Raw genomic sequence first — 27,944 nt, forward strand, 5'->3', positions numbered from 1 at the left:
TTTTTAATGTAGGAATTTAGAGCTATTAATTTCCCTCTAAGCACTGCTTTGGCTGCATCTCATTGGTTTTGTGTGTTATGTCATTTTCATTCATGTCAAATATTTCTTCATTTTCTTTGTAATTTCTTCTTTCACCATTAGTATTTAGAAGTATGTTGTTTAATTTCCACAAATATGTGAATTTATCATTTCTTCCTGTTGTAAATTTATAATTTTACTCCAATGTAATCAGTGACTACACTTTGTGTGATTTCAATCTTTTAAATTTATTCAGGCTTTTTGGTGGCCTAATGTATAGTCTACTATAGAGAATATTCTACATGTCGTTGAGAACAACATAGATTTTGCTGTTGTTAGATGAAATGTGTATAGATATTTATAAGATCTATTTTGTATGTAATATTTTTCAGGTCATCTATGTGTTGTTGATATTCTGCCTACTTGCTATCTTTTATTAAAAGTGGGATACTGAAATCTACAATTATTACTTTTCCATTTGTCTTTTTCTGCCTTAAATTCTGGCAGTTTTTGCTTCATATATTTGGGAACTTTGTTGTTAGGTGCATATATATTTATAAATGTTACAACTTCAAGGTAAATTGACCCCTTTATCATTACAAAATATCCTTCTCTATTTCTAGTAACACTTTGTTTCAGAGTCTGATATTTGCATAGCTACAGGAGATTTACTTTGGTTGCATTTTATGTATTCTTTACATTCTTTTACTTTCAAAGTATTTGTATCTTTGAATCTAAAATAGGTCTCCTGTACAAAGCAGAGAGCTGGATTTTATTTTAATACATCTGATAATCAGCCTTTCTATGGATTGTATAATCCACTAACAATATTATTATCGATATAGCTGGGTTTAAGTCAGCCATTTTGCTTTTTCATTTTTGATGTCTCATGTCATTTTTGTTACTCTATTTCTTCTTTTTTTAAAAATTTTTTTTTAAGATTTTATTTATTTATTTGCCAGAGAGAGAGAGAGAGAGAGAGAGCGCACAGGCAGACAGAATGGCAGGCAGAGGCAGAGGGAGAAGCAGGCTCCCTGATGAGCAAGGAGCCCGATGCGGGACTCGATCCCAGGACGCCGGGATCATGACCTGAGCCGAAGGCAGCTGCTTAACCAACTGAGCCACCCAGGCGTCCCGACTCTATTTCTTCTTTATTGCTTTCTTTTGCATTGATTATTTTCTTTTTTTTTAAGTTTTTTTTTTTTTTAAGATTTTATTTATTTATTTGACAGAGAGAGATCACAAATAGGCAGAGAGGCAGGCAGAGAGAGAGGAGGAAGCAGGCTCCCTGCTGAGCAGAGAGCCCGATGCGGGACTCGATCCCAGGACCCTGAGATCATGACCTGAGCCGAAGGCAGCGGCTTAACCCACTGAGCCACCCAGGCGCCCTGCATTGATTATTTTCTAGTGTAACATTTAAATTCCTTTAATGATTTTTTTCCACTATATATACTTTTGAATTATTTTCTTAGTAGTTGTTCTGAGGCTTACTAGACATATTTATCAGATTTATGTTAACTTAATTCTAGAGAGCTGCTCTTTCTTCTCTATTTTTGTGCTGCTATTATACACAGTTCCTCTACATGTGTTACCATTCCAACAATACACAGTATAATTAATAGTTATAGGATTTTATGCCTATTACAGAAGTGGATAAAGGAGAGTAAACATATAGTTTGTTAAACTTACTTCTTATTTTGCATTTTTGGTTCTCTTCATTTGTTCCTATGGATTTGTGTTCCCATCCAGTATCCCTTCCTTACTCTATTACAACTTGGCTCCCATCCACCTCCTTTATGCTATTACTGTCAAATTTATTACTTTTCTGAATTACAGGCCCAATATTACAATAATATAAATATTTTTATAGAATTTCTTTTGAAATTAAAGGAAAATATGTATTGATTTACTGTCCACATATATAAACCACATACATATATACATTACATATAAATACACTATATATACCTATATCACATCTTCCTTATCCATTCATGTGTTGATGGATACTTGGGTTGCTTCTATTTCTTAGTTGTTGTAAATAATGCTGCAGGGTACATGCATATTTTTAAATTACTATTTTCGTTTTCTTTGTGTAAATTCTCAGTAGTGAAGTTATTGGATAATATCATATTTCTGTTTTTAATTTTTTGAGGAAATTTCATGCTATTTTCCACAGTGGCTTAACCCATTTACATTCCCACCAATAGTGCATGAAGGTTCTCTTTCCTCCACATTCTCTCCAACACTTGTTATTTCTTGTCCTTTTGACACTAACCATTCTGACCAGTGTGAAGTGATATTTCACTGTGGTTTCAATTTGCATTTACATAATGATGACTGATGTTGAGCCTCTTTTTAGAAAAGAGATTTTTTAAAATTTATTTGAGAGCAGAGAGTCTGTTTCTCCCTCCCTCACCCTCAGAGGGAGAAATAGACTCCCTGCTGAGCAGGGAACCCAACATGGGACTCAATCCCAGGACCCTGGGACCATGATCTGAGCCAAAGATGGATGCTTAACTGACAGCTACCCAGGCTTCCCTTGAGCATCTTTTCATATGTCTCTTGGCCATCTATATGTCTTTGGAAAAATATATACTCAGGTCCTCTGCACATTTTTTAATCAGATTGGGTCCTTTTTTTTGGTGTTGAGTTTTATGAGTTCTTTACACATTCTGGATATTAACCCCTTACTGGATATGTCATTTGCAAATATATTCTCCCATTCAGGTTTTCTCTCATGTTTTGCTGATTCTTTCAGTGATACACATATAGATTTCTTTTATTCTCTGCACATTTATTAGTGGGTTTCGATAAATGGTGACCATTAGTTTTGTATATAACCACTCTGCATATAGCAATTTATATTAAGTTGATGACTGTCCAGATTTGAACTCATTCTTTTTTCTTCTCCTCCCCATGTTTTAGGTATATGTTGTTATTTCTATATTATTTTATTTTAGGAGTTCCTTGACTAATTTTTTAATAGAAATATTCACTTTTATTGCTTTTGTGTTTCCTACCTTTACACTGTCATTTTCGGTCTTTCCTTTCCACTCTTTAAAGTTCCTTTTAATATTTCTTGCAGGGTTGGTTTAGTGGTCATGAACTCCTTTAGTTTTTTTGTGTGTCTTGGAGTTTCTTTATCTCTCCTATTCTGAATGATAGCCTTGCTGGATAGAAGTATTCTTGGCTACAGATTTTTCCAAGTCAGCACTTTTAATATATTATTCCACTCTCTTCTGGTTTGCAAAATTTCTGCTGAAAAATCTCCTGCTAGTCTTATGGGTTTCCCCTTATAGGTTACAGTTTCCTTTTGTCTTGCTGCTTCAAATTTTTTTCTTTATTACTATATTTTGCCAGTTGAATTACAATATATCTTATTGTGGATCTGCTTTTGCTGATTTTGATGGGGGTTCTCTGTGCCTCCTGGATCTGAATATGTTTCTTTCCCCAGATAGGGATGTTTTTAGCTATTATTTCTTCAAATAATTTATCTGCCCCCTTTTCTCTCTCTTCTTCTGGGACTCTTATAATATGAATGTTATTACATTGGATGGAATCAGAGTTCCCTAAGTCTATTCTAATTTTGCATAATTCTTTGTTCCCTCTTTTGTTCAGCTTGATTACTTTCCCCTAGTCTGCCTTCTAGGTCACTAATTAGTTCTGCTTTTCCCATCTTGCAGTTCATTCCATCAGGCATATATCTCATTTTGTTTATTGAGCCCTTTGTCTCCGTTATGTTGTTCCTTACTCTGTGTTAAGGGTCTCATTCACATCTTCCACTCTTTTTTCAATTCCAGTGAGTATCCTTATTATCATTACTTTTAAATTCTCTATCAGGCATGTTACTTTATTCTGTTTTGCTTAGATCTCTGGCTGTGGCCTTGTCCTGTTTTCACATTTGGAATAAATTTCTCTGTCTCCTCACTTTGTCTGCCTATGTCTGTTTCTGTGTATTAGCAAAGTCAGCTATGTCTTATGCTCTTGAAAGTAGTGACTTTATGAAGAAGAGGTCCTGGAGTGCTCTGCGGTGCAGCATCCCCTGTTCACCAGAACTTGGCACTTCAGAAAGGTGTGTTGTTTATACCCTACTGTTGTGTCTGAGTCACTTTTCCTTTCAGTGAAGTCATCTGCAGTGACTCTTCAACTTTTGTAGGCATGATTGTTCTCTGTGATATTAGTAGGATCTAGACAGGCCAGCTTTTTTCTTTTTAAAAAGATTTTATTTATTTATTATTTATTTATTGAGGGAGAGAGAGAATAAGTAGGACAGAAGGAGAGGGAGAAGCAGACTCCCCACTGAGCAAGGAACTCAGAATCCTAGGATCATGACCTGAGCTAAAGGCAGACATTTAACCAACTGAGCCACCCAAGCAGCCCCAGACAGGACAGCTCTGAAGGAGTATACCTGCCAGGGAACTTGAAAGCGTGGTGGCAGTGTTAGCAAACTTGCTCTGGGCCACTGGTCTTATGCTGGATCCCCCAAAGTGCTGAAGTGGCTGGGGCCAGAGCCTGGGCTTGGTGCACAAGGATGGTTGAGTGCAGCACAGCAGGTGTTTAGGGAACACAATGGCAGGATGGGGTGCAGTTGTGGCTTTAACAAAATTTGTCCTGAGCCCGGGACTGAAGCTAGCAGGCTTAAAGTGGGTGAGTCCTCAGGAGAACTCATGGGCATTATGTACTACTAGCAGGTTAGGTAACAAGTGAATGTGCAGTCCTGCTGCCTGCAGATAACCCTGTGTTTATGCTGGGACCAGAGGATTGGGGGTAGGAGTGAGAAAGGGGGAAATGATGCCTGCCAGCTCCCTCAGTTTTGGAGAAGTCCCCAACATGCTCTGAGATCAGTATGAACAGATCCTTCTCCCATTAGCCCCTGGCACTGGAAACTGCTGTTTTTATGTTGTCTCTCTGTGCAGACTGCTCTCTCTTCAAGGGACATTAGCCCTCCCTGCTTGCCCATGCTGAATCAGCTGACTTTTAAAACCCCAGGCTCTAAGTTCCAATGGTTATACACATTCACAGAATTCAGCTTTTCTGGTTTTAAAAGCCATGGGGATCAGTCTTCCCCATGTGAGCTCCCTGAAGCAAAGATCCATTTCTCTGCTCTTTCTGTGTACAACTCCCTCCCCCTCTTGCATGCAGCCTCCCTCTGCCTTTCTGACCTTCCTAATCTTTCAGATGCAGTTTCTTGTCTATATTTAGTTGTAGAGTTTGTTCTGCTAATCTTTGGAACACTTGCAATTTTATTTATTTGGATATGGATGATATCTAGTTGTAAACATGATATGGGATAAGCTCAGGGTCCTCCTACTCTGCCATCTTCCCAAACTACCCCTGCATATTAATTCTGTGTTCTGCAACCCATGGAATTCATTTATTAGTTCTAATAGTTTTTTTTGGTGGTGTCATTAGGGTTTTCTACATACGTCATCTGCTAATAGTTACGGTATTAATTCTTACCAATTTAGTGCCTTTTATTTCTTTTTCTTGTCTGATTGCTGTCACTATGACATCCACTATTATGTTGAATTAAAGTGGTAGGAGCAGACATGTTTGTCTTGTTATTGATCTCAGGAAAAAAGATTTCAGTTTTTCACCACTGAGTATGATTTTAGCTGTAGGTTTGTCACAGATGGCCTTAATAATATTGAAATATATTCCCTCCAAACATACTTTTGGAATTCCCTCCAAACTTACTTTGAGAGTTTTGAATCAAGAATGGATGTTGCATTTTGTCGAATGCTTTTTTTCCTGCATCTACTGAGATGAGCATATGGTTTTTATCCTTCCTCTTGTTCATGTGATTACCACATTGATTGATTTGCCAGTACTGAATCACCCTTGCATCTGTAGCATAAATCCAACATGACCATGATGAATCCTGTTAATCTATTGTTAATTTGGTTTGCTAACATTTTCTTGAGGAGATTTACATATATGTTCATCAGAAATACTGACCTGTAATTTTACGTAGGGTGCTTGATTTGCTATCAGGATAATGCTGACCTTGCAGAATGAATTTGGAAGTTTTCCTTCCTCTTAATTTTTTGGAATACTTTGAGAAGAATGAACATTAAATCTTTTAAATGTTTGATAAAATTCACCTGCAAAGACATCTGTTCCTGGACTTTTGGTCATTGGGAGTTTTTTCATTACTGATTCAATTTCATTATTAGTAACTGATGATTTCAAATTTTCAACTTTTTATTAAATATCATCCCTTCCGGCCTCCATGGTTTCTAATTAGAAGTCAGCTTCTGGTCTTGTTGGGGTGCATCTGAATGTGACAATTTTGGCTTCCTGCTTTCAAGATTTTCTCCTTAATTTTTACTGTAATATTTATGGGTGAAGATCTCTTCACATTTATCCTATTGGAAGTTAGTGGATCTTCTTGAATGTGTAAATTAATGTTTTCAGCCATTACCTTTTTGGCTTTGTTCTCTTTCTCCTCTCTTATATCCCAGTACATGTATGCTGGTGCATTTAAAGGTATCAAAAATTCCTATGAAACTGTTAACTTTCCCTCATTCTTTTTCCTTAGTTTTATTCACATTTTATAATCTCTATCAATCTATCTTTAAGTTCACTGGTGTTCTCTTGTGACAATTCATGAAATCTACTATTGAGCCCCTTTAATGAATTTTTCACTTTGATTATTGTACTTTTCAAACTCCAGAATTCCCACCTGGCTTTTTAAATAATCTATCTTTTCATTTATACTTTCTATTTCATACTGTTTTCATACATTCCATTACTTCTTTAATCATGGTTTCCTTTAGTTCTTTGAGCATATTTATAATGGTCACTTTGTAAAATCTTTGTAAAACCTGTTATCTGCTATCTTTCACAAAAATTATTTAAAATTTAAAAAAGAAAGATTACTGAACAATTTTATGCATCACTGAACTGGCTAAATTGTAAATATCAAAAGAATACACACAAGTCTTGTAGGCTTGATCTACAGTGTCTATGTGAGAATACTCTGGACAGATATATATACTTACCTGAGAGAATAGATAGGGTAGTGGATTTTCCTGCTCCATTGTGTCCTAGAAGAACAGTGATCTGCCCCACATATAAATTCAAAGACAAGTCTTTTATAGCTATCTTGGTAGTATTTTGCACTCGGAATTCCTGTTGAGGAAAACCCACAATATATTGACTTTATCACTAACACTTTGGAAGGACAAGCACTCATATCAACTATCTATACAAGAAACCATACCACATAATTAATCTCATGAGGAAATAAAAAAATCCAAAATTAAAAAGGCTGAAAATGTGACTGGAAAAAATATCTGAAGGCATAACATGAGCTATAAAATTTCATAGTAAATCTATAAATATCCCCTCAGTAATATCCACTAATGCCTTGATTCAACTAACATCTTAAAGCTGATAATGCCATAATATTCTCTAGTCCATACATTTGTCCTGGTTTGGAAATTGCCAATAAAAAACCTGGATAGAACATCTAAACCATAGATGTTTTATAGGCATCTCAGATTTCTTATGTGAGTTTAGCAGGGTTCCTGCTTAAGATGCAAAAATATGGAGGGGTGCCTAGTGGCTCAGGTGGTTAAGGATTCAACTCTTGGTTTCACCTCAGGTCATGATCTCCTGGTCATGAGATCAAGCCCTGTGCATTGGGCACAGAGTCTGCTTCAGATTCTCTCTCCCTCTCCTGTTCACACTCTCTCAAAAACAAACAAACAAATAAATATAATTCTCCTTAAAAAGATGCAAAAATATGGAAGGAGCATCACTCTCACTCTAGAAAACAAGAAAGTTGTTTAAATAATCTAAAAAAATCATAAATTTTCTTGAACTCATCAGAGTAGTGATGTTTCCAGGCAACCAATTAGCCTTGAATTTGAGAAAAAATAGATACCTTTAAGAAGAGATGATATATAAGTATTTGCTTATCTGGAAGAGACAAAGGTACTATGTAACTAATAAAAAGATTTGGGTTAAATTTGGTTAAACTTGTAATGCAAATGAAGTAAAAATACTTTAAGAAACACAATATCTAAATAAAAAAGTTGGGATTCAAGCCCATTTCATTCAGACTCTAACATATGTTCCTTCCAATATAACCCATTGATGGTGAATAAAGCAAAATATCTTGTGTAACAAAAAAAGTAATTTCTCTTTTACCCCAAATGGCAATAAATGTTTTCTCCATAGATGTCCTCATCCTCTCTTTTCCTTAGACCAAAGCTACCAGTTTCATGAACTGCTTATTTGAAGTCTCTAATTAAATGAATGTGTAAAGTTTTACATCCAAAATGAAGCTCTTAATTTCTTAAAGTTTCACTTTAAAACCAACTAATGAAAAACCTCAAATTCTACCCCAATATCTCCAATATCCATAAATTGCTCCACCAACCATCCATTGCTCAAGGCACAAACCCAACTACTTTAGTTTACTCCTTTTTCTTCAATTTTACACCCAGAGAGTAAACTTTTCAGCTCTAACCCCAGATATATTCTGAATTTCTATACTTCTATCTCCATGAGACCAGTCCACACTGCCACCACATCTTACCCAAGCTATTACAAAAGCCCCCGATTTGTAGTCTTTCTTCCACTCATAATCCTCACAGCAGCCAGAGTGTTCTCACAAAAAAATTAGATCATGTTTCTTTACTTAATAAAGGCCAGTATTGGCTGATGCACATTTGGGCTCCTTCCATAGTTTGGCTATAAATATTGGGGTACATATATCCCTTCAAATTAGTAATTTTGTATTCTTATAGGTAAATATCTCATCATTGGTGGATCATAGGGTTGTTCTATTTTAACTTTCTGAGGAACCTTTATATTGTTCTCCAGAGTAGCTGCACCCATTTGTATTCCTACCAACAAGAACTCCCCTTTCTCCACATCCTCGCCAACACCTGTTATTTTCTGTGTTACTTTTAGCCATTCTGACTGGTGTGAGGCAATGATGTGGATGGAGCTAGAGTGTAAAATGCTAAGCAAAGTGGTTAGAGAAAGACAAATAAGATATGATTTTGCTCAGATGCGGAATTTAAGAAACAAATGAATACAGGGTGCGGGGGAGGCAAATAAGAAAAGCCTCACTACAGAGAACAAACACAGTCACAGGAGGGGAGGTAGGTGGGGAGGATGGGTTAAATGGGTGGTGGATATTAAGGAGGGCACTTGCTGTGATGAGCACTGGGTGTTGTATGTTAAGTGATGAATCACTAAATTCTACATCTGAAACTAATGTTACACTGTATGTTAACTAACTGGAATTTAAATAAAAACTTGGGAGAAAAAATAATAAAGGTCGACAATTATTTTCTAATATTAAAAAAAAAAAAAATGGAATCCAAGCTTTATTGCTACTGCCCCTCGGAACAATTTGTTACTTAAACTATAACCCCTGGAGGATTTTACTAGTTACCAAGCACATTTAGATATGGCCTTAAGAGAAACATATACTGGCAACAGGTCTTTGGGGAGAAGGACGATATACGACGGTGAAGCTGGGCAGCGGGGCATGCCCCGCTCACTCAGGGCAGGAGGCCGCCCCTTCAGAGAAGCCGGGCAGCCGGGAATGCCTGGCCCGCCCAGGGTGGAACGCCGCCTGCTTCAGGGAAGCCAAGCACTCGGGAACGCCCATCAGCTCAGGGTGGAACGAAATACCACCTGCTTCCCTTTTCCGTTATTGCTCCTTTCTCTTCCGAGAAGCGCCGGTTGTTAGTTAGATAAGTCCTTTGAATGTGCTTGGTTAACTATAAACTTTATCCTTCTTCTTGCTGGTCCACAAGACAAGTGACTAACGTTTGACCTTCATCGGTCCTTCTGTTGGCTATTGTTTCTATCCAGTAAAAGTGAGGCTGTCCAGTTGCTCGTGGCAGCAGTCTTTTCGACTGTTGTCCCCTGCTCCCAATGTCTTGCAGCTGACTTGTTTGTGCCTAATTCTTCTCCCGTCGCCGACTGGAAGCGGCACTTTTATCATGGCCCTCACAGCCCCCAGCATGGTTTATATTGTGACTATATCACAAAATTCATTTCATGTCATTCTTTCTCTTTGCTTTCTTCACTCCAACTTTAATCTCATCTGTGTTCCTCAGCAAATGAAGCTCCTTTCAATCTCAAAGGTTTGAATTTTCTATTTCAATTATCTCTACCCAGTTTTTCAACTATCTGGATACTTGGTATCCCATGATCAGTTGCTTCGTGTCTACCAAGGCTCAACAGCATGTCAGAACTGTTTTTTGAAAAATATAACTCTCGGCTTCAATTGATGATGGCATGGCCTTGATCCAGAACCCTAGATGTCTGCATTGTTACTCTCCCATTGAGGTTTACCATAAAATCAACATGATATACTTCCCCAGTGTTACACCCACAGATACAAAGTCTGCTGAGTTGGGATGACTAAGCAGCAGGAGTGCTTCTACTACCTCCTGGACCTGTTGCAGTGTCCTTTTCTGCTGCAGACTCCACTCAAAGTTGGCAGGTATTTTTGTGTCATTCAGTATAGAGGTAAAAACAGTATTATCAGGTACAAACTATATTGTCCTCAAAACCTGAAGTAGCCAGCAGGCACTATTTTCCTCTTTTACAGTGGGAGGTATAAAATGCACTAAATTATCCTTTATTTGGGAAGAATTACTAGCAGATATGAGATCACTAACTCCTAAAATTTTTACTAATGTAGTGAGTCCCTGAATCTTCATAGGCTTTATTTGTTCCCTCCTCACAATACATGTCTGACCAAAGCCTCCAACAAACTTGCCATTTCTTGCTTATCTGATCCAATTATCTATACAGTGGGCCACAGTGATACTCTGCAAAATGTATAGCTGATCCAGCTCCCTTCAGATTATATCAGGACAGAGATCTCAAGAGCTTATAACCCCGGACAAATAAATACATGCTGTTGCTCTCCATTCAAATGAATACAAAGATCTCTGATTCTCATTTTGGTGGTACAGGAAAAACAAACTTGCCAAATCAGTGGCCCTATACCACATTCTGAGGCTGTGTTAATCTGCCATAAGTGAAAATTACCACATCTGACACAAAAACTGCAAATAGTTGGACTATTTTTTTGAATCTGGGATAGATCCACTGTCATTCTGCAGGTTTGCAAGGACCAGAGGGGAGAGTTAAATAGGGTTAAGGGGAATTGCTACTCATGCCACTTTCATCTCTGCCACTTTCCCAAGAATGTGATATTGCCTTTGATTTACCATCTTGGCCAGTGCAGGTAGGAAGTTTCAAAGGATTCCACCTGGCTTTTTTAATAGAATAGCTCTTCCCCAGAGACCAATGAATCAGGATAAGGGTTTACACCAACCATCAGGTATGTCATTGCTTTTTTTTTTTTCTTTACATTTTTAAAAATTTTGTTAGCCACCATACAGTACATAATTAGTTTTTGATATAGTGTTCCATGATTCATCCTTTGTGTATAACACCCAGTGCTCCATGCAAAATGTGCCCTCCTTAATATCCATCACTGGGCTAACCCATCTCCCCACCCCTTTTCCCCTATGAAACCCTCAGTTTGTTTCCCAGAGTCCACAGTCTCTCATGGCTCCTCTTCCTCTCTGATTCCCCCCTTCATTTTCCCCTTCCTTCTCCTAATGTCTTCTGTGCTATTCCTTGTGTTCCATGTGTAAGTGAAACCACATAATTGGCTTTCTCTGCTTGACTTGTTTCACTTAGCATAATCCCTTCGAGTTCCATCCATGCTGATGCAAAAGTTGAGTATTCATCCTTTCTGATGGCTGAGTAATACCCCATTATATATATGGATCACATCTTCTTTATCTATTTGTCTGTTGAAGGGCATCTCAGCTCCTTCCATAGTTTGGTTATTGTGGACACTGCTGCTATGAACATTGGGGTGCATATGGCCCTTCTTTTTACCATGTCTGTATCTTTGGGGTAAATACCTAGTAGTGCAATTGCTGGGTCATAGGGTAGCTCTATTCTTAACATATTGCAGAACCTCCATACTGTTTTCCAGAGTGGCTGTACCAACTTGCATTCCCACCAACAGTGTAAGAGGGTTCCCCTTTCTCCACATCCTTGCCAACATTTATTGTTTCCTGTTTTGTTCATTTTTGCCACTCTCATTGGTGTAAGGTGATGCATCATTGTGGTTTTGATTTGTATTTCCCAGATGGCTAGTGATGTTGGACATTTTTTCGTGTGTCTCTTAGCCATTTGTATGTCTTGTTTGGAGAAGTGTCTGTTCAGGTCTTCTGTCCATTTTTTGACTTGATTATTTGTTTTTTGAGTGTTGAGTTTGAGAAGTTCTTTATAGATCTTGGATATCAGCCCTTTGTCTGTAGTGTCATTTGCAAATATCTTCTCCCATTCCGTGGGTTGCCTCTTTGTTTTGTTGACAGTTTTCTTTGGTGTTCAGAAGTGGTTTTTTTTTATCTTGATGAAGTCCCAAAAGTTCACTTTTGCTTTTGGTTCCCTCATCTTTGGAGACGTGTCTTCAAAGAAGTTGCTGTGGCCAAGGTCGAAGAGGTTACTGCCTATGTTCTCTTCTAGGATTTTGATGGATTCCAGTCTCACATTGAGGTCTTTCATCCATTTTGAGTTTATCTTTGTGTATGGTGTAAGAGAATGGTCCAATTTCATTCTTCTATATGTAGCTGCCCAATTTTTCCAGGACTATTTGTTGAAAAGACTGTCTTTTATCCAGTGAATATTTTTTTCCTGATTTGTCAAAGATTAGCTGGCCGTAGAGTTGAGGTTCCATTTCTGGAGTCTCTATTTTGTTCCATTGGTCTATGTGTCCATCTTTGTGCCAATATCATGCTGTCTTGGTGATCACAGCTTCATAATACAGCTTGAAATCAGGCAATGTGATGCCCCCAGCTTTGTTTTTCTTTTTCACTATCATTCCCCTGGCAGTTCGGGGGTATTTTCTGTTCTGCACAAATTTTAGGACTTTTTGTTCCAGCTCTTTAAAAAATACCAATGGTATTTTCATCAGGGTGGCACTGAAAGTATAGATTGCTCTGGGCATCATAGACATTTTAACAATGTTTATTCTTCCAAACCATGAGCATGGAATATTTTTCCATCTTTTTGTGTATTTCTCAATTTCATAAGTGTTCTGTAGTTTCTAGAGCATAGATCCTTTACTTCTTTAGATAGGTTTATTCGTAGGTATCTTAACGGTTTTTGTTGCTACTGTGAATGGAATTGATGCCTAAATTTGTTAATTATACATTTGGCAACTACAGAAATGTCCACTAGATGGTAGTGTAGTCCCAGTGTATCTACTGTAAGTCATCAACAGCCAAGATTACATTTATTACCTAGCCTGCACATAGACTTGCTCTAACAATAGGATACTGAGGGTACTTTGGATCTCCAAGTATGGTTACCCAAGTAAATTGCTAGAAGTCCCTTTGTCCGACTTGGGTAATCCTCATGTACATTTGCTGTACTGTTGCAGAACACTTCTACCTAGCCAATCCAGACCTTCCTTTGGTCAATGAGTGTGAGCTCTGCAAACTGGAAACTGTGGAGGAGACCATGAATTTATATATCAGGTGCTATCTTAGCTCCTGATGATACAACTTTTATTTCTCCTGGTAGTACAGGTTGGGCAATATCCTCACTAACTATCCTGCTGTGTTGCCTCAAGAGAACTGTGCTCTGTTAACCTTCATTTGTGGACCAGGTGTCCCAGACTGCCACTCCATACTTGACACTTTATTTGAAAAATTGTTCCTACCTGTGTAACCACCTATCCTCTATTATGTTGGACTCACATTACCTCCACTTCTACTAGCGAGTCCATGTCTGTTAAGGTATCTCCTACTGCCAGACTTTATCAGTGATGCTGGTATTCCTCTCACTAGTATATTCCTTATTGCTCTGACTGGGTGCACCTGCAAAAGCGTGGTCATGTAGTAGATTAATTGGGTGAAACTGGTTCAGGGTCTTTCTAAGGTTGCAATCAAGTGATAACCTGGGCTAAAGTCATCTGAAGACTTGACTGAGGCCAGGGTATCCACTTCTAGGCCTACTCAAGTTCATACTGATTGTCTGGGGAAGATTCAGTTCTTGTCCATATGACCAGCTTGAATGACATGGTGCTATCTCCAGAGCAAGCAATTCACAACTAAGGCAAAGGCCATAATGACTTCTACGACCCAGTTTTGGAAGTCCCACACTTCACTTGCAGAGTATTATACACGTTACAAGATCAGCCTAGTCACTGCAGAAGGGGCCTGCACAGAAATGTGAATATCATTGAGGATCCCTGGGGGCCATCATGAAAGCTTCCAGCAACCACAGTCCATCCTCTGCCTCCAATGACTCATTTTGTTCTCACATTAAAACACCTTCACCGGCTCTCAGTGCTACAAATGTCTCAACCATTTATAGCATCAGCTCAAAGTCCAGGGTCCTGCCATCTAAATCAAGTCCAGATGTTGATGAGGCTCCTGTGGTCTAGTTTCTAGAGATTACCTCTTAGAGCACAATTACTCTATAATGGAAGACACGTGATCAAAAGGGACTTGAAATCTACCATCTTCCACTCTCCCCACAAACCCAACACAAGCTAGTGGGATATGCAGAACTTAACCACTACACATACTCTCAGTAAAGTAAGTGGAAGGTAAGAAGAATAAAGCAGTCAGATGAAATTCTGAAATCTACTATTTGGCATTGTCAGCAGTTCTTTGATTAGGACCCAAGACCAGAGAATAATTCTCCAAGGTACTTGACTCCACTTTCTATTCTTGACTCTGACTTCTCAATCATCCTTCCTTCACCATGAAAAGCATCCCATGGTTTCAGCTATTTTTTCTAGCCTGCTTTCTATTTGTAGGAGTTTGGCAGTTCAAAGGCCTCTATTCATTTTTTACTATATCAGTTCTTTTAAAGAAGCTAAGGGTATTTCTTGTAGCACAATTTTATTTAAATTTTGCTCATGCAAGCCACAAAAGCCACTCCCACAAATATATTTGAGATAATCCTTTACGTTTGGCTTCTGTTGAGGTTCCTGCAAATAATGCCCTAAGTCGCTATTGTCCCTAATGTTTGATTAAATGACACTCTGAGGCACAACCTTAGCTATTCCTCCATCTGAAACAAAGGTTTTACTCAATATTTTTAATTTTGGTTATAGTTGACACACAATGTTGCATTAGTTTCAGGACAACAACTTAGTGATTTTACAAGTTTATACATTATGCTGTGTTCACAATTATAGCTACCATCTGTTCCATTACATCAGTATTATGAAATCATTGACTATATTCCTTATGCTCTGCTTTTTATTCCCCTGACTTACTCATGACACAACTGGAAGCCAGTATCTTTCTTTCCTCTTCATCTGTTTTCCCCAAACTCCCATCTCCCTGCCCTCTAGAACCATCAATTTGTTCTCTGTATTTACAGTTCTGGTTCTGCGTTTTGTTTATTCACTTTTTAAACTTTTTTTTTTTAAAGATTTTATTTATTTATTTGACAGAGAGATCACAAGCAGGCAGAGAGGCAGGCAGAGAGAGAGGAGGAAGCAGGCTCCCTGATGAGCAGAGAGCCCGATGCGGTGCTCGATCCCAGGACTCCGAGATCATGACCTGAGCCGAAGGCAGCGGCTTAACCCACTGAGCCACCCAGGCGCCCCTATTCACTTTTCAGCCTCCACTTTTGAGTGACATATTGTGAAATATGAGTGAAATATGAGACATATTTGTCTTTCTCAATCTGACTTATTTCATATAGCATAATATATTCTAGGTCCACCCATATTGTGTTAAATAGCACAATCTCATGCTTTCTGTGACTGTGTAATATTCCATTGTGTATATATAACGCATTTTCCTTATCCATTCATCTACTGATGGGCACTTAGGTTGCTTCCATGTTTTAGCCACAGTAAATGTTGCAATAAACACTGAGGTACACATATCTTAGTTAGTGTGTTCATTTTCCCTGGGTAAATGCCCAAGAGTGGAATTATTGGATCATATGGTAATTCTACTTTTAGTTTTTTGAGGAACCTCCATCCTGTTTTCCACAGTGCTTGGACCAATTTACATTCCCACCAACAGTACATGAGGGTTCCCTTTTCTCCACATCCTTGCCAACACCGTTGTTTCTTGTGTTTTTTATTTTAGCCATTCTTACCAGAATGTGAGGTAAAAATCTCCTTGTGGTTTTGATTTGCATTTCTCTAATGAGTGATGTTGAGCATCTCTTTATGTGTCTGTTGGTCATCTGCTTTGGAAAAATGTCTATTCAGGTCCTCTGCCCATTTTTAAATCAGATTGTTTCTTTTTTGGTGTTGGCTTGTATGAGTTTTTACATATTTTGGAATATTAACCCCTTAACAGATTATATCATTTGCAAATATCTTCTCCCATTCTATAGGTTGTTTTGTTTTGTTGATGGTTATATACTCATCTTCAAAATCAGCTGTATTGGCAGGGAGGCTCTGGGTTTCCCAAGGCTGTGGGGTTAGGAGCTCAAACGAAACTTAGGTAGACCTGTGAGAGGCAATACTAGCCAATGCTTAGATTACTTAAATACTGCATGCCTATAGTTGGTGAAGATATATTAAGAGATTCAAAAGTCCCCCCTTGATGAATTCCTTGACAGAGGGAAATTCCTTGACAGGCACTTGTGGAAGACACCATATAGTTTATAGAAAACCTAAATCTATTCTGGAGGAAGGAGAAAGATGTGACTTTTTATTACATATTGAAAAAATTTTATTTTGATCTTTCTTAAAAGAAAGGCCATGACTTTCTATTAGCATGTGATCTTTTTCCTGGTATTTCTAGTAATAATCATTTACAACGAACTATAAACTAAATTTCAGTTCCATCAGGAAGAAAAAATTTTTGAAACAATACCTTGCACAAATGTTTGATTTGGATACCTGCCACCAGATCAGTGGGCTCTGCTTCAAAATACTTGCTTTCATTTGTTTCATAAAATTGCCTTGTTTCCTTTTTCTCCTCAGGTGTTTCTCCAAACCAGTGAGAGTGCTGAAAAAGGGGGAATAAAAGTGAAATCACTGCAAACGTTTTTGAAAAGTGATGCAACAGAAAATACTTTAGCCTGTTACCTTTTGTACTGAGATGGACTGATGAAAATTTCTTGGGGTTAAATTTTGGAGCTAAATGGCTTAATCTGAATACCCAAGGCATAAAAGCAGACTACTCTACTAAAATCATAACTGTCCAAGAGGGACAAATGCAAATTGCTCTAAAATGAGGTCATAACAAAAACAATTATATCACTCCTTGTCATATCTTCTCTTACCAATACATAAGCCAATACAAGAAGGGAAAAGACTGAGAATGGAAGGCAAGATATACATGATTCCCATGTATGGGTCAGACTCTAAGACATCTGTACTAAACAAGGATATAAAACAGGTGGTGAGTGCCCAGACAGGGGGCATAACTAAACCTCTGCTTTTACTACCCAAAGACCCATACTATATTAATTTCTTTATGCCCAAGTTTAATCGTTTATGAGCTACTTGTCTGTAACTGTGATGGAATACTCAGAATTTTTAAAGTTTGGAGTTATGCGCCATGATCTACACATTATTTATAGTTATATATACTGGGTGCTTTAAAGTGTATTAGGAAAAGGCCAATGAGTGGCCAGAGTCATTAAAATTATTCTTGCACCAGAACTATTGGATCAATTATTGGATCAATTAATTGGATCAATTAGCTCATGGTGGCTTTTATAGAAATTACAATACTTGTTCATAAGGAGTGACCTCTGTCAGCAACAGAAGCATTAGAACTCACCAGCAAGAAAAAGTTCCATGGCTTGGGCACACCATACTCCCCTGGAAAGACAGCTTCTATATACCAGGCCACAAGGCCATATAAGAAAGCATCAAATAAAAACATTCCCAGTACATGGGTAAAGTCAAAGTTCTCCATTTTGGGTGATGAGAAGATGTTACTCCATTTAATTCCAATTTCTAAGAGATAACAGTTGACATTTAATTTAGGTGCCAACTGACACAAACAGTTATTCAACTGCATCATAATTAAAGAGTGAAGGAAAAAGGTGTTAATATTCTACAGAGATTCCTATTATAGTCAAGTTACTTTCTTATACCATTAGAATTTAGGGCATCTGAGCAAGTAATCATGTAAGATGCTTCCTAGTGTGCCAGAAAACAATCAGATGAATAAAGCAAAAATAAAATATACTAAGTCAGGAATATAAACATTAGGAAAAATAAGCAAACCTATGGGTTAAGACACGGACTCCTTCCTCTCCACCCCTCCTCATGCCAAATGTTCACTGGGAAATATAATTTTAGAAAACCATAATCATTGAAAAGCAGGGATAAATGCTATCTACAGGAGAGAAGACTAGAAGAATTTTTATGTAGATATTGCCCTGATGAAAAAAGAAAGACTAAAAGTTACTAAAAGCAAACCTGTTTTGCTTCCTGTCCTAGCACTAAACAGCAGCCAGGAGCTCCAAATGAGTAGGGAAAGATACAAATAGACTTGAGCAAATTTAGAAGAATGTGGAAGCACTCTGTGCTACCGGTGGTGGTATGAAGTAATATCATTTTTTGAAGGACAGTTTAACAGTATTAATCAATTTTAAAATTGTGAATATCTTATGAGAATATCATCAAATTTAGAAGGTAAATACTCACTTTCCATTTCTGCCTTGACTAGGAATTTAGTTCCCAGGGCCATTGCAATATTTGAGCTGAGACAAGAAGCCAGCTTCTGGGTGAATGTCATTTGTGCAAAGTTTGTAGAGACTGCAGCAAATGGAAAGTAAGTGGCAAAATAAATGAAACCTCCAACAGAAACAGCAAAATGTGCTGGAAATAAGAAGGAAATTATAAGGTCAATTAAAGCTACATGCAGGAACCTAAACTACAAATATCTTTGTCTTACTGGAAGAGTGTAACAAAACATGCACAGTGAGAATAGAAATTTCTTTTGTTCACCATTTTGCTCACCATTATAAAATGCATGGCACTTAGGAGGTGCTTGAAAGTATTTTCTGAATGAATAAAAGCCTGAAATTAAACATTTCAGTAACAATTTTTTCTGTAATTTATCATTATATAATATAGTAACTATGAACATTATAGTTCTTAATGGAAAATTTACATATTATTCAGCATAAAAAATTATAAATGTAAATACTATTATTGACATAATCAGAAAATATCTAGATTGTATTTCCAGATACTATGAGATTCAGTCTATGCCATGATACTGAGGGAAAAGAAGGATACTTGAATAAACAGAAACACAAAATTGGGTCTCAAAAAAGCAGATATGGTTTAGAATATGAAGATTTCCAAAAATGTGACTCTGATAAAACACTAAAAAGAAAATTTCTGTTAATAAACCAATTAACATCATCAGGAGTTAAAATTCAGCATCTAAGTAAAAATGGTGTATTATAAAGTACAATGTATTATTCCACTATTAGGAATGATTCTTCCTTTCCCTCTCTACCTCACTCTACATATCATATTCACAAACTAGAACACTTTATATACTCATCAATGTGCATTCTTTTTTAAACTTAAAATTAGAAACAGAATGAGAGGGGACAAATAAGAACTAACAAATATATCAGACACACCTGATAAAATGGCATCAAAATATATAATGCAAAAAATAACAGAATACACAAATGTATAATCATAGTAGAGATTTTAATCACCTTTATCAGAATTAACAAACTTGACCTAATGAAAATATATGTCAACTATCCCAAACAACCTCAAAATATACATCTTTTTCAAACATACTGATTTTTTAAAAACTGGAATTGACTAGGTTATAAAGTAAATCTTAACAAATTTCAAAGGAATTACATTAAATTGGCAATCAATAACCAGAAGATATCCAAAAAATTCCATTATGTTGCTCAATTTAAGATACCCATCTTTGAATAATTCTCAATTAAAGAAAATTATAAGGAAAATTATAAAACATTCTAACAACAGGGAAAAGCTTATTTACCAAAATTTGTGTCATGCTGTCAAACCAGTACTAAGAGGGAAACAACTAGCCTTAAATTCATTTATTAAAAGACATAAGACAAACATTCACTATCACAAGTTTTAAAAAATGGCGATAAATACAAAATTTATGGAATGGTAAGAGGATCAGCAAAGCCAAAAGCGGATTCTCTGTAGAGACTAATACTGCAACCAAACCTGTTGTGAAACTGATCAAGAAAAAAAAAGAAAAGGCACAAATTACTAGTATAAGAAGTAAAAAAGCATATATCATGACAGACATTAATAAAGACATTAAGAACATAAAAAAAACATATTAAATTAGTGATACTGCACCAATAAATTTCAAAACTAAAAATGTAAGTTAAAGAAAATACAACTTACCAAAACTGAAAGAACTAGAAAACCTGAATGTCCTAAGGTCATAAAAGAAATTGAATCAATAATTAAAATCTTTCCCAATGCCTTTTCAGCAACTTCTAGCAGATATTCAAAGAAGAAATAATCAGACAACTGCACTGAAATTCTGAGACAGAGAGGAAACAGAGGACAACCTTCCCAAATACTTTTATAAAACTACCATAACTTGATAACAAAATCAACAATGACAGTATAAAAAGGAATTCATAGAGCAATTTAACTCTTGAACATATAGGTAAAAACCCTAAACCAAAAATTAGCAAAATTAATCCAGCAGGAATACAAAGGAAAACATATCCTGGCGAATTTAAATTTATTCCAAGAGTATGAGATTGGTATACTTAAAAATCAGCTTATATAATGTATATTGTTAAGAAAAAAAAAGATAATTTTAGCATTTCAATAAATGCAAATAAAAACTCTAAATAAAACTCTACATCCTTAGTGCAGATAAAATTCTTAGAACAGTAAATGAATAAAACCTTCTTAACCTGATTAATTATATACCTATATAATTTAAAAGTTTCCAGTCAACTTTATACTCTAAGAAGTTGTTGCTGGACCTCAATTTTAAAGTGGCTATGTAGGGGGATTTTCCCCACACCATCAAGCAAGTGTCCAGGACATTAGCTGGGTGTCATAATGTTCAACTCAATTTTGACACTATTCTTTCCAAGACAGCACCAGATTCCACAGTTTAAGGATTCAGCCCTACCTGGCTATTTCCCTTACCCAAACTTCAGATGCCAGTCACAAGCCTAGGTTATTAACTTTGCTTCTGCTGACTAAAGATCAGAGTTTCCAAGGACTTCCTCCTTGGGCTCAATCTAGAGAGGAGGAAAAGTTAAGATGGTGGCAGTGTAGGGGGACCCTAAGTTTTTCTCATCCCTCAAATACAACTAGATATTCACCAAATCATTCTGAACACCTAAGAAATCAATGGGAGATCTGAGAAAACACATGCTGCAAGTCTACAAGTAGAAAAGCAACCACCGTTTGGAAGGTAGAAGGTTCTGAGACTTGAACCCAGTGTGATATAGCTGCAGAGGGGAGGAAGCCTGTTTAAGGAGGCTACCCCAAAGTATTATAACCAGCAGAGCACAGAATTGGAACTTGTAGAAGTCCACTACAGTGGTGTACATCCTTGGAATGAAGCTAAACCATTTTCTTGCACCTTACACAAAATAAATTCAAATGGATAAAAGACCAAATGCAGGGCACCTGGGTGGCTCAGTGGGTTAGGCCTCTGCCTTCGGCTCAGGTCATGATCCCATGGTCCTGGGATCGAGCCCCGCATCGGGCTTTTTGCTCAGTGGGGAGCCTGCTTCTCCCTCTCCCTCTGCCTGCCTCTCTGCCTGCTTGTGATCTCTGTCTCTCTGTCAAATAAATAAATAAATCTTAAAAAAAAAAAAAAAAGAGAGAGAGACCTAAATGTGAGACAGGAATCCATCACAGTCCTAGAGAAGAACACAGGCTGAAACCTCTTCGACCTTGGCCACAGCAACTTCTTGCTAGATACATCACCAAAGGCAAGGGAAACAAAAGTAAAAATGAACTGTTGGGACTTCATCAGGATAAAAAGCTTTGTGCACAGCAAAGGAAACAATCAACAAAACTAAAAGGCAACCTACAGAATGGGAGAAGATTTTTACAAATGAAATGTCAGATAAAGAGCTATTTTCCAAAATCTATGAAGAACTTATTAAACTCAACACCCCAAAACCAAAAAAATCCAGTTTAGAAATGGGCACAAGATGTGAACAGACATTTCTGCAAAGAAGACATACAGATGGCTAACGGACATGAAAAAAATGCTCATGGGCATCATGGAAATACAAATCAAAACCACAATGAGATACCACCTCACACCTGTCAAAATGACTAAAATGAACAACTCAGGAAACAACAGATGTTGATGAGGATGTGGAGAAGGGGAGCCCTCTCACACTGTTGGTGGGAATGCAAACTGGTGCAGCCACTGGGGAAACAGTATGGAGGTTCCTCACAAAAGTTAAAAATAGAAATACCCCATGACCCAGCAATTACACTACTAGGCATTTATCCAAAGGATATAAACAGTGATTCAAAAGAGCACAATGCTTATAGCAGCAATGTCCACGATAGCCACAATATGCATATAACTCAGCCATCAAAAAGAATGTATTCTTGCAATTTGCAACAATATGGATGGAGCTACAGTGTATTATGTTAAATGAAGTAAAGTCATCAGAGAAAGATAAATACCATATGATCTCACTCATATGTGGAATTTAGGATGGAAAACAGGCAAACACACGGAAAGCAGGAAAAGAAAAAAATTTAAAAAGGAGAGAGAGAGGGAAACAAGCCATAAGGAACTCTTACTGATAGAGAACAAACTGAGCATTGATGGAGGCAGGTGGGTGGAGGATAGGCTAGATGGGTGATGGGTATTAAAGAGGGCACTTGTGGGGCACCTGGGGGCTCAGTGGGTTAAAGTCCTGCCTTTGGCTTGGGTTATGATCCCAGGGTCCTGGGACTGAGCCCAGCATCAGGCTCTCTGCTCAGTGGAAAGCCTGCTTCCTCTCCTCTCTCTCTGCCTGCCTCTCTGACTACTTGTGATCTCCCTCTCTCTGTCAAATAAATAAATAAAATCTTAAAAAAAAAAAAAAAGTGGGCAGTTGTGATGACCACTGACTGCTGTTTGTAAGTGATGAATCACTGAAGTCTACTCCAGCAACCAATATTGTACGTTAGCTAACAAAATTTAAATAAAAAAGACAAACAACTCAATGGATTTTCATACTTAAAAGTAATGATAATAAATATTAATAATCACCAACAAATTACATAACCTAGATGCAATGGACAAAATCTTTGAAATGCAGAACCTACCAATACTGACTTAAGTAGATTCAGAAAATCTGAATGAACCTATAACAAGCAAAGATATTGTATTACTTCCAAAAACCTTTCCAATTAAAAATTGGAAAAAGCAAATTGGAAAAATTGGAAAAATTAAAAAAAGCAAAGTACCAGGGATGTCTGGGTGGCTCAGGCCATCAAACAGCTGTCTTTGGCTTGAGTCATGATCTTGGGGTCCTGCGATCAAGCCCTGTGTCAAGATCCCTGCTCAGTAGGGAGCTGCCTCCCACTCTTCCTCTGCCCCTCTCCTCTGACTCATGCTTGCTCTCTCTCAAATAAATAAATGAAGTCTTTTTTTTTTTTTTTAAGCAAAGTACCCAATGGTTTCACTGGTAAATTATATGGAAATTTAGAGAACAATGAACACCAATCCCTCTCGAACTTTCCAAAATATATAGAGAAAGGAATGCTTCATAACTCATTCTTTGAGGTCAGAATAACCCAAGTAATAAAGTCAGAGAAAGACATAAAAAAAAAAATTTGTGAGTTACAAATGGAAAAGTCATCAACAAAATCTAGCAAACTGAATACAGCAACAATTTTTAAGGTTTTAGTGTTTAATTCCAGTATAATTAACATTAGTTTCAGGTTTACCATACACTGATTCATCAATTCTATACATTACTCAGTGCTCATCATAATTGTATTCTTAATTCCATTCACCTATTGTATCCATCCCCAACCACCTCCTCTCTGATAACCTTCAGTTAGTTCCCTATAGTTAAGAGCCTGTTTTGGTTTACCTCTCTCTCCTTTATTTTTTGTCCTTTGTGTCTTAAATTCCACATGTGAGTAAAATCATATGGTATTTGTCTTTGAGTAACTTAGTTCACTTAGCATTATTCTCTCTAGCTCCATCCATGTTGTTGCAAATGGCCAGATTTCATTCTTTTCTATGGCTGAATAATATTCCATGGTATATATAAACCACCTCTTCTTTATCCATTCATCTATTGATGGACACTTGGGATTTTTCCATAATTTGGCTATTGTTAAAATTGCTATAACATAGGGGTGCATTTGTCCCTTTGAATTAAGTGTTTTTGTATTTTGGGGGGTAAATACCAGTAGGGGAATTACTGGATCATAGGGTAGTTCTATTTTTAATTTTTTGAGGAACCTCCACACTGTTATCCACAGTGGCTACACCAGTTTCATTCTCACCAAAAGCACCAACTTTTTCTCCACATCTTCACCAACACTCAATATTTTTGCTTTTGATTTTAACCATTGACAGTGTGAGGTGATCTCTCACTGTAGTTACGATTTGCATTTCCCTGATGGTCAGCAATGTTGGGCATTTTTCATGTCCGCTGGCCATCTGGATGTCTTCTCTGGAGAAATGTCTCTTCATGCCTTCTGTCATTTCCTTAATTTGATTATCTGTGTTTTAGGTGTTAAGTTGTATATCAGTTTTTTTCAATAGATTTTGGATATTAACTAACCCTTTATTGGGTATGTCATTTTTAAGTATCTTCTCCTATTCTGAAGGTTGCCTTTATTTCCTTAACTGTGCAGGTTTTATTTTGGTGTGTTCCCAATAGTTAATTTTTGCTTTTACTTCCCTTGCCTCAGGAGACAGATCAAAAAATATGTCAAGGAAATTATTGTCCGTGGTCTCTTCTAGGATTTTTATGGTTTCAGGCCTCACACTTAGAGACCAGACATCTTTAATTCATTTTGAGTTTGTGTATAGTATAAGAAAGTGGTCCAGTTTCATTCTTTTGCATGTAATTGTCCAGTTTTCCCAGCATCATTTGTTAAAGCAACTTTTTCACAGTGGATATTCTTTCCTCCTTTGTCAAAGATTAATTTACCATATAATAGTGGGTTTATTTCTGGGCTTTCTATTCTGTTCCATTGATCTACATGTCCAGTTTTGTGCCAGTACTATACTGTTTTGATTATTATAGTTTTGCAATATACTTGAGGTCTGGAATTGTGATACCTCCACTTTGCTTTTCTTTTACAAGACTTCTTCAGCTATTCTGGATTTTTGTGGTTCCATACAAACTTCAGGGTTGTGTGTTCTAGTTCTGTGAAAAATGCTGTTGGTATATTAAGAGGGATTGCATTAAATCTGTAGATTGCATTGGGCAGCATAGACATTTTAACAATATTTGTTCTTCCAATCCATGAGTATGGAATGTTTTCCATTTCTTTGTTCCCTCTTTAATTTTTCTTTTTTAAAAAAATTATTTGTCTTGTTAGTCACCACACAGTACATCATTAGTTTCTGATGTAGTGTTCCACGATTCATTGTTTGCGTATAACACCCAGTGCTCCATGCAATCCATGCCCTCCTTTAATACCCATCAGGCTCACTCATCCCCCTACCTTCTACAAACCCTCTGTTTCCTGGAGTCCATAGTCTCTCATGGTTCATCTCCCACTTTGATTTCCCCCTTCATCTCTCCCTTCCTTCTCCTAATGTCCTTCATGCTATTCATTATGTTCCACAAATAAGTGAAATCATATAATTTAATTTCTCTGCTTGACTTATTTCACTTAGCATAATCTCCTCCAGTACCATCCATGTTGATACAAAAGTTGGGTATTCATCCTTTCTGATGGCTGAGTAATATACCATTGTGTATATGGACCACATCTTCTTTATTCATTCGTCTGTTGAAGGGCATCTTGACTCTTTCCAGAGTTTGGATATTGTGGACATTGCTGCATATGTTGACATTGTGGCATACTGGGGTGCATATGTCCCTTCTTTTCACTACATCTGTATCTTTGGGGTAAATACCCAGTAGTGCAATTGCTGGGTCACAGGGTAGCTCTATGCTTAATTTTTTGAGGAATCTCCACAATGTTTTCCAAAGGGGGTGCACCAATTTGCATTCCCACCAACAGTGTAAGAGGGCTCCCCTTTCTCCACAACTTCTCCAACATTTGTTGTTTCTTGCCTTGCTGATTTTGGCCATTCTAACTGGTGTCCGGTGGTATCTCAATGTGGTTTTGATATGAATCTCCCTGATGGCTCATGATAATGAACACTTTCCATGTGTCTGTTCGCCATTTGTATGTCTTCATTGGAGAAGTGTCTGCTCATGTCTTCTGCCCATTTTTTTAATTGATTATCTGTTTTTTTGGGTGTTGGATTTGAGAAGCTCTTTATAGATCTTTGATATCAGCCCTTTGTCTATAGTGTCATTTGCAAATATCCTCTTTAATTTCTTTCATCAATGTTTTATAGTTTACAGAATATAGGTCCTTCACCTTTGTGGTTAAATTCATCCCTAGGCATTTTGTTATTTCTGGGCAAGTGTAAACAGGGTCATTTTCTTAATTTCTCTTTCAGTGAAAGGATAACCTCCAAAGAAATGCACATGAGTGGGAATTTGACATACAGCAGAGTAGGTATTGCAGAGTAGTGAGGAAAAGGTAAACTGTTTATCACATGTTGCTAGGACAACTGCCTAAGCACTTGGGAGAAGAGTCAATTTGCTACATCATATCACACACAAAAGAACACAGGAAGATAATTTTATGATGTTGGAGTAGAAAATTTTTTTCACTGAAATATTTAATATCACAAGCTATGAAGGAAAAGATCGGTAAAGGAAATGTTTGGTTGTATTAAAATTAGTAACTATTAAAAGACACACACACACAAGCTGAAAGCTCCAAACTGGGATAAGTTTTGCTACACATTTGCAACTAGGTAGCAGGAACATATATATAAACTCCTGCAAATCAATAATCATAACAGATATGAATGCACAGATTTTACAGAAAAGGAAATACATCACCCATATTACTAACAAACACAGCTTCATCAGTAAGTGAGAAAATGCGGGTTTGAATTGCCCTAAGATAGCATTTCATATCTCCAGTATGGCACAAATAGAAGTTTGATGTAATAAATTTTGATGTAATAAGTATGCAATAATATGGAATAATTGGAATTCTCATCTTCTTCCACTGGGGCTGTAAATGCACAGAACCACTTTGGAAGTGTTAGATACAGGTAGTCAAGTTGGACATTTACAAACCCTATGACCCAGCAATTCCTTTTCTATGTATGTACCATAGTTAAAGTCTAACACATATAAACTTATAAACTAAAGACACATATAAAAATGCTCTAAATATTGAGTCTGTCATAATTCCAGAAACAGAAAATGAAAGAATCTGCTTTCTGACTATCTCATTTTTCTCTTTGGTCTATCACATTCTGCCTTACATTGATTGACACACCACTTTTCTTTACCTCCATCGTTGGTCGGTTGTATCTGTTTGTTTGGGCTGCTTATAGGTTGTACAGTCCTGTGCCCATTAACTATCAATACTCATGATAATGTACAGAGAAAAATAAAATGAAATAGAGTTAAAAATAAAAGTCATGACTGCTATTGGCATGAGAGCCTTCAAAAAGCAAGGAAACAACTTTCAATTGCCTTTGTTTATTAGATACTGTGCCAGTACAACCCTAACCTTAACCCATTCCAATCTTCCAGTCTTTCAAAAATGTTTAAAAACTAACCTTTATAAGAAGAATTATTAGGTTTATCTCAATCCTATATGGAGTTGGAGTATTTTAATCCCTTTTCCCTGTATATACTGTGATTCATAAATTTTCATTGCTTTCTGCATGTCC

General features: G+C 37.0%; 1 protein-coding gene across 1 annotated transcript in view; it reads right to left on the reverse strand.

The window, feature by feature from the left end:
- The window catches only part of LOC116859012 (ATP-binding cassette sub-family A member 3-like), a 133,795-nt gene that overhangs the window by 82,649 nt on the left and 23,202 nt on the right, over positions 1-27,944 (reverse strand). Inside the window, exons 9-12 of the mRNA XM_032843986.1 lie at positions 18,677-18,850; positions 17,802-17,980; positions 16,887-17,021; positions 7,026-7,155 (exon numbers count right to left, since the gene is read on the reverse strand). Coding sequence (XP_032699877.1) covers positions 7,026-7,155; positions 16,887-17,021; positions 17,802-17,980; positions 18,677-18,850 — 618 coding nt within the window. The remainder of the gene's footprint in view (positions 1-7,025; positions 7,156-16,886; positions 17,022-17,801; positions 17,981-18,676; positions 18,851-27,944) is intronic.

The sequence above is a fragment of the Lontra canadensis genome, unplaced genomic scaffold (genome assembly GCF_010015895.1).
Source record: "Lontra canadensis isolate GAN:19392208 unplaced genomic scaffold, GSC_riverotter_1.0 scaffold146, whole genome shotgun sequence".
In the NCBI taxonomy this organism is placed as follows: Eukaryota; Metazoa; Chordata; class Mammalia; order Carnivora; family Mustelidae; genus Lontra; species Lontra canadensis.